At 52.7% G+C, this 12,758-nt stretch overlaps 1 protein-coding gene across 1 annotated transcript in view; it reads right to left on the bottom strand.

Moving 5' to 3' along the window:
- Nucleotides 1-4,439: 4,439 nt before the first annotated feature.
- The window catches only part of qsox1 (quiescin Q6 sulfhydryl oxidase 1), a 28,089-nt gene continuing 19,770 nt past the window's right edge, over nucleotides 4,440-12,758 (bottom strand). Inside the window, exons 11-12 of the mRNA XM_084436417.1 lie at nucleotides 12,611-12,758; nucleotides 4,440-6,656 (exon numbers count right to left, since the gene is read on the bottom strand). The exon at nucleotides 12,611-12,758 is cut by the window's right edge and continues 29 nt beyond it. Coding sequence (XP_084292543.1) covers nucleotides 5,650-6,656; nucleotides 12,611-12,758 — 1,155 coding nt within the window. The 3' untranslated portion in view covers nucleotides 4,440-5,649. The remainder of the gene's footprint in view (nucleotides 6,657-12,610) is intronic.

Genomic DNA, 12,758 nt, shown 5'->3' with positions numbered 1-12,758 from the left:
AAACTGATTCCAATGACACTAGTGATATGGAATGAACACATATTTAGATCTTTTTACAAACTGAGGAATTCGCCGGAAAGAGCTAACATTCCCGGTTTGGTGACAAGAGGCTAACCCACTTGAGTGCATTAAAGCGAAGTGACTGACAGGCCTTGGATCTCCTCCAAGTTCATCATCCAAGCGCTTCCTGTAAGCCACGCAGACGCGGCCAAGGTTTATTGTAGACTCAACTGTCGTAAAGGTCGTGGTTTCTGACCGAGTTATCACGATCCTAGTCGAAACGCTAAACAGGGGAGCACATTATCGAGCCCTTGAAAACATTAGAGAGTCTATCGAGTCGCTGTCCTCCCGTCCCCTCACCCTGTCCAAACCTCTTCGTCGAGGCAGCCCGCTGACGTCCGGAGCAATGTCAGCCTCGCATAGTGATAGAGGCAAACGCAAAGCAAACATAGTCTCCACTGCTCGGCAGCCACAGTCTAAAGAATCAGTCACGGGCTGTCTGTGACAATAGCAATGCCAGTACTGACGGGCTATACTATGAGAACAGAGTCAACCAAGAAGCCTGTATCTGCTGGGTTCAGAGAAGACATTACACAAGCTGAATGACCACTATGGCCAGAGGGGTGAGACAGGGGGAAGAGGAGGGGTGAGACAGGGTGAGGAGGAGATGGGGGGTGAGATGTGAAGGGGAGATGGAGGGTGAGATGTGAGGGGGAGATGGAGGGGTGAGCTGTGAGAGTGAGGGGGAGATGGAGGGTGAGATGTGAGGGTGAGGGAGAGATAGAGGGGGAGACAGGGTGAGGGAGAGATGGAGGGTGAGACAGGATGAGATGTGAGGGTGAGGGAGAGATAGAGGGGGAGACAGGGTGAGGGAGAGATGGAGGGTGAGACAGGGTGAGGTAGAGATGGAGGGTGTGACAGGGTGAGGGAGAGATGGAGGGTGAGACAGGGTGAGGGAGAGATAGAGGGGGAGACAGGGTGAGGGAGAGATAGAGGGGGAGACAGGATGAGGGAAAGATGGAGGGTGAGACAGGATGAGATGTGAGAGTGAGGGAGAGATAGAGGGGGAGACAGGGTGAGGTAGAGATGGAGGGTGAGACAGGATGAGATGTGAGGGTGAGGGAGAGATAGAGGGGGAGACAGGGTGAGGTAGAGATGGAGGGTGAGACAGGGTGAGATGTGAGAGTGAGGGAGAGATAGAGGGGGAGACAGGGTGAGGTAGAGATGGAGGGTGAGACAGGATGAGATGTGAGGGTGAGGGAGAGATAGAGGGGGAGACAGGGTGAGATGTGAGAGTGAGGGAGAGATAGAGGGGGAGACAGGGTGAGGGAAAGATGGAGGGTGAGACAGGATGAGATGTGAGAGTGAGGGAGAGATAGAGGGGGAGACAGGGTGAGGGAAAGATGGAGGGTGAGACAGGATGAGATGTGAGAGTGAGGGAGAGATAGAGGGGGAGACAGGATGAGGGAGAGATAGAGGGGGAGACAGGGCGAGATGTGAGAGTGAGGGAGAGATAGAGGGTCAGACAGGGTGAGAGTTGAACCGTGCTTGTGGAGGGGGCGGGGCTAGTTCCGGCCATACAGATGACTCAGCCCCGGCTTCTCTCCTCCCACCGGGTAGCTCAGTGCAAACCCTAGGGGTCAACGGGACAGAGGAGATAAGAACACCATACATTAACCTTTCCTAATGTATCCCCCCCACCGTTACAACCATCTGTGTCTTCTATAGGAGGAAAGCTTTATAGTATTATTAAAGTCAGACAGAGATGAAAGAAAAAGGCATCAAACTCCTGCTGCATTTTAATATCAGCCCTGGACGAGCGGCTGTAAACCAGCCAGGCGGAGAACAGGGGAGGAGACGGACGACCATAAAAGTGTGTATTGTTTAATTTATGGGACACAACAGCAGGAGCGAGGGAGGGAGCCTTCTACCCTTGGGTTTGGAGCTCCTATGACGTGACCATCTCTCCCTGGTCCCCCTGCTGCTCCCGCGACTGCAGAAGAGGTGGTGGAGAACGACGGGGATGATGAGGTAACACCAACACCCGAGACATGACACTTTATTACTATAGTAGACGCTCAGGTTGACTTGGGTTTTAAAACCCGGTCTGGTTTGGGGGAGGCACTGGGTTCAGTACCCTTTTGCGTCCTGAACTGATCTGTGATCAGTTCAGGACTGTTCAGGAGTGTGGTCTGGAGCCATGGGGCAGGTCTAGCAGCCTGGAGGTTGGGAGTCTACGATGGGAGCACAACCGCCCCCCTTCATTAACTATCATTAGTATTAATCCACATAATACCCAGGATACACAGGGCTCGGAGCACCTGGGGAGGGGTCAGGAGGTCAGCAGACTCCTCTAGCTCTACTCCAACCCTATCACCAGGCTCATAAACAAACAAACAAACAAAATAACAAAAAAAACAACTAGAGATGTATGGTTAGTAGATAAGGAGATTGAGATTGGTGGTCAACAGACGGGTGAGGCTAGTTTTAAGTGTGTGTGTGTGTGTTCATGCTATAATTCCTCATACTGCCATAACATAAAGCATTTGATCGAAGGCAAACCTCTCTGTGATGAAATCACACCAGATGCTGCATGCAAAGCAATCAGTAAAACACCCCCCCCCCCAAAAAAAAAACAACCAACCTCACAGTAATGTCTACACGACAAACTAGGCTTCCCTCAGTCCACTGACCACGACGTGTCATCGGGGGCTTCATTCACATGGCTTCTGAGAGCTTTGATTTAGTCGGAGATCCCAGCTGCCCTGCCTCTGCTGCTCCTCTGCCTTAATGTAGACACCATTAATCACTCTGTGTTTGTGTGGAGGTACAACTGGCCAGTACCACACGTACACACGCACACACACACAGACACACACACGCACACGCGCACACACACACACACACCAGCTCCGGCACCATGGCATCCCCCTTGCTACTGCTTCCAAGACGTCCACTCGTCAGCAAATGTGAAGGCCAGATGATGGGGGGCGGAGGGCAGGGTGTGTGTGTGTGTGTGGGTGGGGGGGCAGGGTGTGTGTGAGTGTTTCAAGGGGGGGGGGGGGGGGCAGGGTGTGTGTGTGTGTGGGGGGGGCAGGTTGTGTGTGAGTGTTTCAAGGGGGGGGGGGGCAGGGTGTGTGTGTGGGGGGGGGGGGGCAGGGTGTGTGTGAGTGTTTCAAGGGGGGGGGGGCAGGGTGTGTGTGTGTGTGGGGGGGGGGGCAGGGTGTGTGTGAGTGTTTCAAGGGGGGGGGGGCAGGGTGTGTGTGTGTGGGTTGGGGGAGGTGGGGCACACGGGTGGAGGAGCACCAACGTTCCAGGAAATGCAAAGCTCAAGATCAAGACATTAGTGTCCTTCAGATGGTCTAGTAATCCGGAACAACATCAAAACCCTCCATCTATACATCAAAACCCTCTAACCCTCCCCGTCTCTCTCTCTCTCTCTCTCTCCAGTGCCCAGGGCAGGTCGAACGCCCCCGCAGAGTCCACCTCCGAGGGTGTGAGGAGCGAAGAGACAAGAAGAGGCCCAGAAAGCCGATTGCGTTTTAATAAAGTTTATTATCTGCAGGCAGCTAATCCTTTGGGTAATCTCCCCCCAGCCCAAAGACGGATTACTCACTTGCTATAATCCCAATGAAATTGTTAGGATTTAGCCGGCGCTACGCAGCAGATGGCAACAGGCTTTTTCCTTCAACCTCACCCTCCCCCCCCCGATCATCATCATCAACATGGCTCCTTCCACCCACCACCCTGATCGTAACAAAAGACATGATGGTATTCAATAGGAGCCGTGCATGATAAATAGAGATGACATCGAGAGAATGAAAGAACATGGGAGCATGTTGGGGCGTCCGTGGCTTTTTGGATGGCGTTGATGGTCTAGGTCATGGGTTCCCAAACTCCATCAATGTAGGCCTCCCTTCTGAAAAGAGTGACACACCCACGCCCCCCAACCCCCCAAATTCTTCCATTGTGCAAGGCAGCGTTAGCTAGCCCATAACGTTACACAGCTAAATTAGCTCGGTGGCACATGTTGCTAGTTAACGTTATGACGTTTTCGCACAATACATTCATGCCTGCGGGGGGAGGCTCTCTCTGCACTACCCACAAATGTATGATACATCTCTCCCATTATTTATTTCGATCTTCTGACCTTTAAAATCACATTTCATTCATAAAAACCATAGACATTTAAAAAAATAAAAAACATGTTTTTCCTTCTTTTTTTTCCCTAACCATCGGTCCACGCCTCCCCTGAATTTCTTTGGGGCCCCCCAGGGGAGGCCCGCCTCACAGTTTGGGAACCCATGGTCTAGGTCATGGTCTTGGTTTGCACGCTGTTTGGCTGGCAGCAGGTATCAAAGTAATGCAGTTAAAACCACCACTGAATTGAAATGAACCCCAGTCGAAGTTCACTGAACAATGGAGACAGGAACGAGAAGTCTTAGCAAAAATAATTTTACTGATTGAGATGAGAATGAGTGAAAGCGAGAACCAGTGTCTTGAGATGCGTGAGGTGGGTAAGCTTTGTTTAAACGGACAACCGCCCAATCCTGTGTGGTCCAGCACCGCTCTACGACACTTCACCAAGGATACTTCTGGGCATTCACAGAGCTCCCCAGCCAATGAGATCACCGCGTGGCTCTCAGCGCACAAACACGCACACGCACTGTGTCATGAGTTAGCTCAGCAAGCTCTATGAATGCTCCACATTCGGAAACACCCTGATCTAATCAACGAACCAGGATATCCACTTGTCGAGTTGAGGCGTAGTTAATCCAGATAGTAATTGAAGGCACGCCATGGCAGAATCACCGTGTTTTTTGGGGGGCAGATCTCTATCTTAAATAATAAACAGATAAAAACAGATTAAACAGTTGGCGACAGAGCACTGCTCTTGGATTGATGAGCAGTGCCAGAGATAGACTAAGGGGACAGCAGTCATTCTCTAACTGAATTTACACTTTACAAATCTACTCTACGAGAACCATTCATTTATAATATCATACACAGTGATTTTCTTCCATATAAATGACTATCACACAGCGCTATGTAAGCCATAAGGATCAAAATAAATACCAGAGACAATCAGTTGTATTCACTCCAAATCATAAGAACTCTACTCAGTTAAACCATCATCATTCATCCTTCGTAAGTGGTCAAAAAAGGCCCGAAAGCAAATTAATTGTCATTAATCACATGGTCCTGAACCCAAGCCAATTGGCGAGAGGGGGCATTAGGGGTTGAGAGGGGGCATTAGGGGTTGGGTGTGTTGTGTGGCGTGCAGCCCTGGCTGACCGCAGCATCACAGTGTCCACTTCCCAGAGGGCAGGACTAGGGGAAGCTGAGCAGGGGAGTTTGGGTCAGTACCATTTCAACTCAACCCAGGGATAGGCTGCCAATCATGATAACTAGTCCCCCACTCCCTCCAAAAAAGTATCAGCAAAGAGTATCAGCAACATTTCATTTATCTTCTAACCTTAAATTGGGAATTCAGATTGAGAAGAGCTTTACGATTTACAATGGGGGTTTCAAACCTTGAACCCTGAGAGGGTCGGACTGAAACGGAACGAACGCCAAACCCAACCCGGGCTAGTGAGCCAGGGCCAAACCACCAACCAGCCAACCGCCAACTGCCACCTGTGCTGTACCTCAGGGCTGCGCCACTTTACTTCGCCTGAATCTCAGGCACATCTTAAAGTAGAGGTACATGCCCAGCAGGCACATGGCGGACAGCAGGTAGAGGACGACACAGAGGCTGATGTCCAGTCCCGAGAAGCCGGCGTTCAGCACGGACCTCCAGCGCCCCCTGGGGGCCCGGGGGTAGAGCTGCAGCGCGGCCTCCGCCCCTTCCTGGTCCGAGCCCCCGTACTGACCCGTCAGCCCGCGCTTCTGCAGCCTCTTCCGCTGCCCTACCCCCTCCAAGTCATCGGACTCCGCCCCCAGCGGACCCGGCTCCGCCCCTCGGCCGGCCTCCTGGATCCACTCCTCCTTCCGCTGGAGGCTGCGGCGTTTGACGCGCCCGGAGACGACGGCGGCGGCGCGGAGGGCCTTGGCCTTGTAGTGCTGGTTGACGAAGGAGTCCAGGTCCACGATGTCCTCCTGGGTCTCCTTCAGCCGCAGCCCCACCATGCTGGCCCGGCCCTGGGCACGGCGCCGCCGCCGGGACCCCCCCCCCTCCTCCTCCTTCTGCCTCTCCGCCTCCGGCTTCCCCCAGGGAGGGGGCTCCGCCGTCCGCTGCCCTGCACCTCCGACGCCCCCATCCACCATTTCCTCCTCCTCAGCCGCTGCTGCTGGCTCCTCCTGCTCTCCCACCTCCTCCTCCTCCTCCTCTTCCTCCTCCTCCGGCGCCGGGGGCCGGGGAGGGGTGACGGCGACCTGGGCCTCCCTGGCCTTCCTCTCCGCCCCCCTCCGCACCTCCTGCTCCCGTTTGCGCGCCTGCTCCTCCTGACGCTCCTGGTGCCGGGCCAGCAGCAGGCTCTCCTCCTCCAGGTGGTCGGGGAGGAGGCGGTCGGCGGAGAAGTAGGACAGCAGGAAAGCCAGTACCTCCCCCTGTCTCCAGTTGTGGTCCCCGCTGCGGCTCAGCCCGTGACACTTGGGACACTGCTCTGGAGACGGCCACTGGATCTTGGGGAAGTGGGGGTCCTCGCTCAGAGCACCTGGGGGGAGGCTCAGAGTCAGGATGGGAGTAGTATAGTATAGTATAGTATAGTATAGTATAGTATAGTGTAGTGTAGTGTAGTGTAGTGTAGTGTAGTATAGTATAGTGTAGTGTAGTATAGTATAGTATAGTATAGTATAGTATAGTGTAGTGTAGTGTAGTGTAGTGTAGTGTAGTGTAGTGTAGTATAGTATAGTATAGTATAGTGTAGTATAGTATAGTGTAGTATAGTATAGTATAGTGTAGTGTAGTGTAGTGTAGTGTAGTATAGTATAGTATAGTATAGTGTAGTATAGTATAGTGTACTGTAGTGTAGTGTAGTGTAGTGTAGTATAGTGTAGTACAGTATAGTATAGTATAGTATAGTATAGTATAGTATAGTACAGTACAGTATAGTATAGTATAGTACAGTATAGTATAGTGTAGTGTAGTATAGTATAGTATAGTATAGTATAGTATAGTATAGTACAGTATAGTATAGTATAGTATAGTATAGTATACAGTAAGTAGTGTTGTATAGAATCGTATCAGTTCAACTGTATGTTTGTGTGTGTCAGTCGCTGAGTGTGTGTGCGCGTGTGTAACTGTTTCCGTGCGCGTGTGTGTGTGTGTGTGTGTGTGTGTGACGAGCTGGTGTGTGTGCGCGCACGCGTGTGAGAGCGTGTGTGTGTGTGTGTGACGAGCTGGTGTGTGCGCGCACGCGTGTGAGAGCGTGTGTATGTGACAGGATCTAACAATGATCAATGGGCTACTGGGACGTCCCTGTGGGAGGAGTGGTGAGATAATAGATGTGTTTGAAGAGGACAGCCACACACACACACACACACACACACACAAACACACACTGTCCAGCCCTCGTGTGGACCCCCAGACCCCCCGTCCTGGCCGTCCACACCCCCGTGAAGACAGGCCAATCTCCAAATTGAATATGAGACCAGACAGCTCCATGGGGGGGCTCTCCTTCTAATGAATTGCAATTTTTTTGCTTTACATGTTTTCTTTTCTGAGCGACGCCCCTCTGACACACACCTCCTCGCCACACACACACACATACACACACACACACATGCACGCACACACACAGACACGGAGGCGGCATCTGCTAATAAATTGCTTGTGCTGGTCGACAGGCGTCTGTGCGGGAGTGGAGAGGAGAGGAGAGGCAGAGCTGACGCCCGGACTGTCACTTTACAGCTCTGTCAATTTACATCCTCCCTCCTCCTCCTCCTCCTCCCCTCCTCCTCCTCCCCCATCCCTCTCTCCCGTCTCAGATTAATCTCAGTCATATGCATGTGTGTATGTACTCTGCATACAGCACTTTACATAAGGGATACATCAATTTTACTGTGTGCTGCTGGGATTGGAGGGCCTTTTATACATTTCAGCACTGTGTGACAGCTTTCGAACCCCCCCCCCCCCCCACCCAACAACCCCCCACACACGCGCGCGCACACACACACACACAAACACACACACACACACACAAATATTCTAATCAGCCTGCTCTCCTTCAAGTCAGAGGTGACTTTAGCTATAGCAGCAGCCATATTGATATTGCTACAATGCTCTGTCGGGGAGATGTCATGGCGGTGCATACATATTCATCAAGCATAAATATGTATTGTTCAGCATGTCATACGGGCCCCTTCAGCACTGAGCGGCTAGGGGGATGTAGAAAGGCAGCAGCCGTGTATGTGGGCTGTTAAGACTGTATACTGTACATACAGTACCTAGAGGACCGACTCTGCACAGGTATCTGGATAGGGCGTTTAGAAGTCAGACCAAACGCTTATATTCTTGTGCGTAGGCTGTATTGTATTACATTACATTGATTGATTGATTGATTGATTGATTGATTGATTGATTGGTTGAGTAATGGCTTGATTGATTGATTGATTGATTTACTTTATTGGCTATCTAAAAGACAAGAACAGTATCCAAGGGATAAACATGTGCGAACATTTGTTTCAAATATGGTCCCTGATGTAATTTGTTATGTAAAACAGGACAGACAAAAGACACATTTAACATATAAACATGAATAAAAACACCAAATAAACTATTTATGTCCTACTGTAAATCCAGGCCAGAAATATATTCCAATCACAATCTATGGTCCTAAAAAGCTTTTATTCGATAGAATACATTTTTAAAAACTACTCTCAAAATCTGCCACTCCTAAGACTATCCAGATCTTATCCCATAGTCACAAACCCTATCTCTAAAAACACCTCTAGATGCTGCTAGTTTTATGCTGAGTGGGAGGTTATTACACAGAGAGATCCCTGTGCAGAAGAAGGAGCTCTGAGCTACAGTGTTAACTCACCTTACAGGAGCGAACACTAGCCCTGGTGTTATGACCCTTCTGCATTGATTACATTATTCTAGACTTGTAATCCCCCCCAAAATAAAAATAAAATAAAAACGATGGTAGGATTTTGGACTGGAAAGCTGTCTGAAGTATCTAGAACCATCTGAGGAGATGAACCCCAAACAGAAGCAGCCTGTAGTCTGAGGCCGTGTGCGTCTCTATCCCAGATCCCCCCGCCTGTTGACTGGTGTCAACAGGGCAGACCGGCTGCTGCTAACGCTAACGCTACAGGCTAGGCTAGGCTAGGCTAGCGCCAGGGCTGGCCTATACGGGCCTCTGGGGCCTCTTTTGTTGCTGGCTAAATTAATTGCGCCGGCTGCTTTACAAACAGGTCCCGCTTCACGCATGGCCGCCCCTGAAAGGAAGGAGGACAGGGAGTCGCTAAAGAGGGTGTGTGGGGGGGGGGGGGGGCACTAAAGAGATCCACTTTAGGGCAGGACAGGGAGGGATGAGAGAGAGGACGGGGGGGGGGGGGGGGGGGCGTATGTTTCCCCTGGGGAAGACTGGGATGTGAAGGCGTGAGGGTTCAGGATGGGGGGTGATACTGCTACTCATTGCTACTAACACCCCCCCCCCTCCCCGATCCGCCCCAAGCCCACCCTATGAAGACCTTACCCCACCCCAAACACTCAGAACCCCCATCCCCACACCACAACTGGCCCATCCTCGCAAGGAGAGGGGAGGAAGAGAGGAGAGGAGAGAGGAGGAGTGTGTGTGTGTGTGGCGTGATGCTAGTGACGTGGTGGCGTGTGCCACCTGCTGTCTCAAGGGGTATCTTGGGAATTGAGGCTGGGGGAGTCGGGTGGTGTGTGTGTGTGTGTGTGTGTGTGTGTGTGTGTGGGGAGGGGGGGGGGGTCCCTGGGAGACTGTTGCCATGTCACTTGTCAAGACGAGGATATGACTCCCCCGGGACAGAGAGAGAGAGAGAGAGAGAGGGAGGGAGAAAGGGAGGGATGGACGGAGAGAAAGAGTGTGAGGGAGAGAGGACTAATAGGGGGGAGGTGTCTAGGGACTGGGGGAGGGGGCAGTGGGAGTCCCAGGAGGGTGGAGGGCACACACACGCACACACACACACACACACACACACACACACACACACACACACACACACACACACACACACACACACACACACACACACACACACACACACACACACTCTGGCCCTTCAATTGAGGACTCCCTGAGATTCAAAAGGGGGTGTTGAGGAGGAAACACAACAAAGTGATTGAACAAAGTGAGGTGTTAATATGCATGTTAATGGAGCCATGTGTCTAATAAAGCCTTATTAGCATGGGGGGAGGGGGGCAGGTACACAAAGGATGAAACGTAGCTAAGTGGAAATGTTTTAATAAATCCTTTCCTAGTTTTTAAACTTTGAAGTAATGAATAAATTCTGTTTGGAGTTTGGACGGCGAGCCTCACTTTACTCACCACATTTATATCAGACACCGGCACAAAATCACTTCTCAAAAGTGACAGAGAAAACAAAAAAATACATCTGAGCTGAATCGGTTCTCTATTTCCTGCTGTCCCAGACGGCTGACCTCTCAAGTCTGTTCTGGACTGGGCTGGACTGGGCTGGGCTGGGCTGGGCTGGACTGGGATGGACTGGGCTGGGCTGGGCTAGGCTAGGCTTGGCTTGGCTTGGCTAGGCTGGGCTGGACTGGACTGGACTGGACTGGACTGGACTGGACTGGACTGGACTGGACTGGACTGGACTGGGCTAGGCTGGGCTGGACTGGACTAGGCTGGACCGGACTTAATGGAGCTGGACTGGACTGGACTGGGCTGGGCTGGGCTGGGCTGGGCTGGGCTGGGCTGGACTGGACTGGACTGGGCTGGGCTGGACTGGGCTGGGCTGGGCTGGACTGGACTGGACTGGACTGGACTGGACCTTACTCAATGGGGCTGGACTGGACTGAACTGGGCAGGGTTGGGTTGGGTTGGGCTGGAAGGAAGACATCCTTGAGAGCAGGGGACAGATGGAGCGGACGAGGAGAGACAGGGGAAAGAGAGGAGGAGAGACAGGGGAAAGAGATGAGAAGAGACAGGGGAAAGAGAGGAGGAGAGACAGGGGAAAGAGAGGAGGAGAGACAGGGGAAACAGAGAAAGAGAGACAGGGGAAAGAGACGAGGAGAGACAGGGGAAAGAGAGGAGGAGAGACAGGGGAAAGAGAGGAGGAGAGACAGGGGAAAGAGAGGAGGAGAGACAGGGGAAAGAGACTAGGAGAGACAGGGGAAAGAGAGGAGGAGAGACAGGGGAAAGAGACGAGGAGAGACAGGGGAAAGAGAGGAGGAGAGACAGGGGAAAGAGAGGAGGAGAGACAGGGGAAAGAGAGGAGGAGAGACAGGGGAAAGAGAGGAGGAGAGACAGGGGAAAGAGACGAGGAGAGACAGGGGAAAGAGAGGAGGAGAGACAGGGGAAAGAGAGGAGAGACAGGGGAAAGAGACGAGGAGAGACAGGGGAAAGAGAGGAGGAGAGACAGTGGAAAGAGAGGAGGAGAGACAGTGGAAAGAGAGGAGGAGAGACAGGGGAAAGAGAGGAGGAGAGACAGGGGAAAGAGAGAAAGAGAGACAGTGGAAAGAGAGGAGGAGAGGCAGGGGAAAGAGAGGAGGAGAGACAGGGGAAAGAGACGAGGAGAGACAGGGGAAAGAGAGGAGGAGAGACAGGGGAAAGAGAGGAGGAGAGACAGGGGAAAGAGAGGAGGAGAGACAGGGGAAAGAGAGGAGGAGAGACAGGGGAAAGAGACGAGGAGAGACAGGGGAAAGAGACGAGGAGAGACAGGGGAAAGAGAGGAGGAGAGACAGTGGAAAGAGAGGAGGAGAGACAGGGGAAAGAGAGGAGGAGAGACAGGGGAAAGAGAGGAGGAGAGACAGGGGAAAGAGAGGAGGAGAGACAGGGGAAAGAGACGAGGAGAGACAGGGGAAAGAGACGAGGAGAGACAGGGGAAAGAGAGGAGGAGAGACAGGGGAAAGAGACGAGGAGAGACAGGGGAAAGAGAGGAGGAGAGACAGGGGAAAGAGAGGAGGAGAGACAGGGGAAAGAGAGGAGGAGAGACAGGGGAAAGAGAGGAGGAGAGACAGGGGAAAAAGAGGAGGAGAGACAGGGGAAAGAGAGGAGAGACAGGGGAAAGAGAGGAGAGACAGGGGAAAGAGACGAGGAGAGACAGGGGAAAGAGAGGAGGAGAGACAGGGGAAAGAGAGGAGGAGGGAAGCAGGCGCAGGGGGAGAGGGAGGGACGCCAGCTGGTGTCTGACCGGAGCGTGACTGTACAGTACTAACAGTCCCCGTATTAAAGGGATTTAACACCCTGCGGAGGAACACACCCCCCAAATCACTTAGAGTTCGGCGTCAGGCAGGGGCCCGGGGGCTGGGATTGACTGGGGGGGGGACAGGGACAGGGGACAGGGACAGGGGACAGGTAGAAGTATGGTGACACCTAAGAGGTGCATTCCCTAGGGGGACCTGGGCGTCTAGGAACTCCTCCTCCAATGTGTTTTCAGTAGGAGACAAGGAGAGACTTCTCGAACCCGGGCCACCACGGTGTGTGTGTGTGTGTGTGTGTGGGCCGCCACCCACCTGCCAGCCGGTTGTTGACGCGGTTGTGGCGCGACCAGAGCCAGAGCACGGCGGTGGAGAGGGTGTCGACCTGCGCCAGGCTCTCCTGCGCCATGCTCTCAAAGTGGGCGGCGCACTCGCGGCAGCCGAAGAAGCTGTGGATGTACCC

This window comes from Borostomias antarcticus (genome assembly GCF_949987555.1).
Source record: "Borostomias antarcticus genome assembly, chromosome: 3".
In the NCBI taxonomy this organism is placed as follows: Eukaryota; Metazoa; Chordata; class Actinopteri; order Stomiiformes; family Stomiidae; genus Borostomias; species Borostomias antarcticus.
Note: the sequence above shows the minus strand (reverse complement) of the source record. Positions and strands in the feature narration are given on the sequence as shown.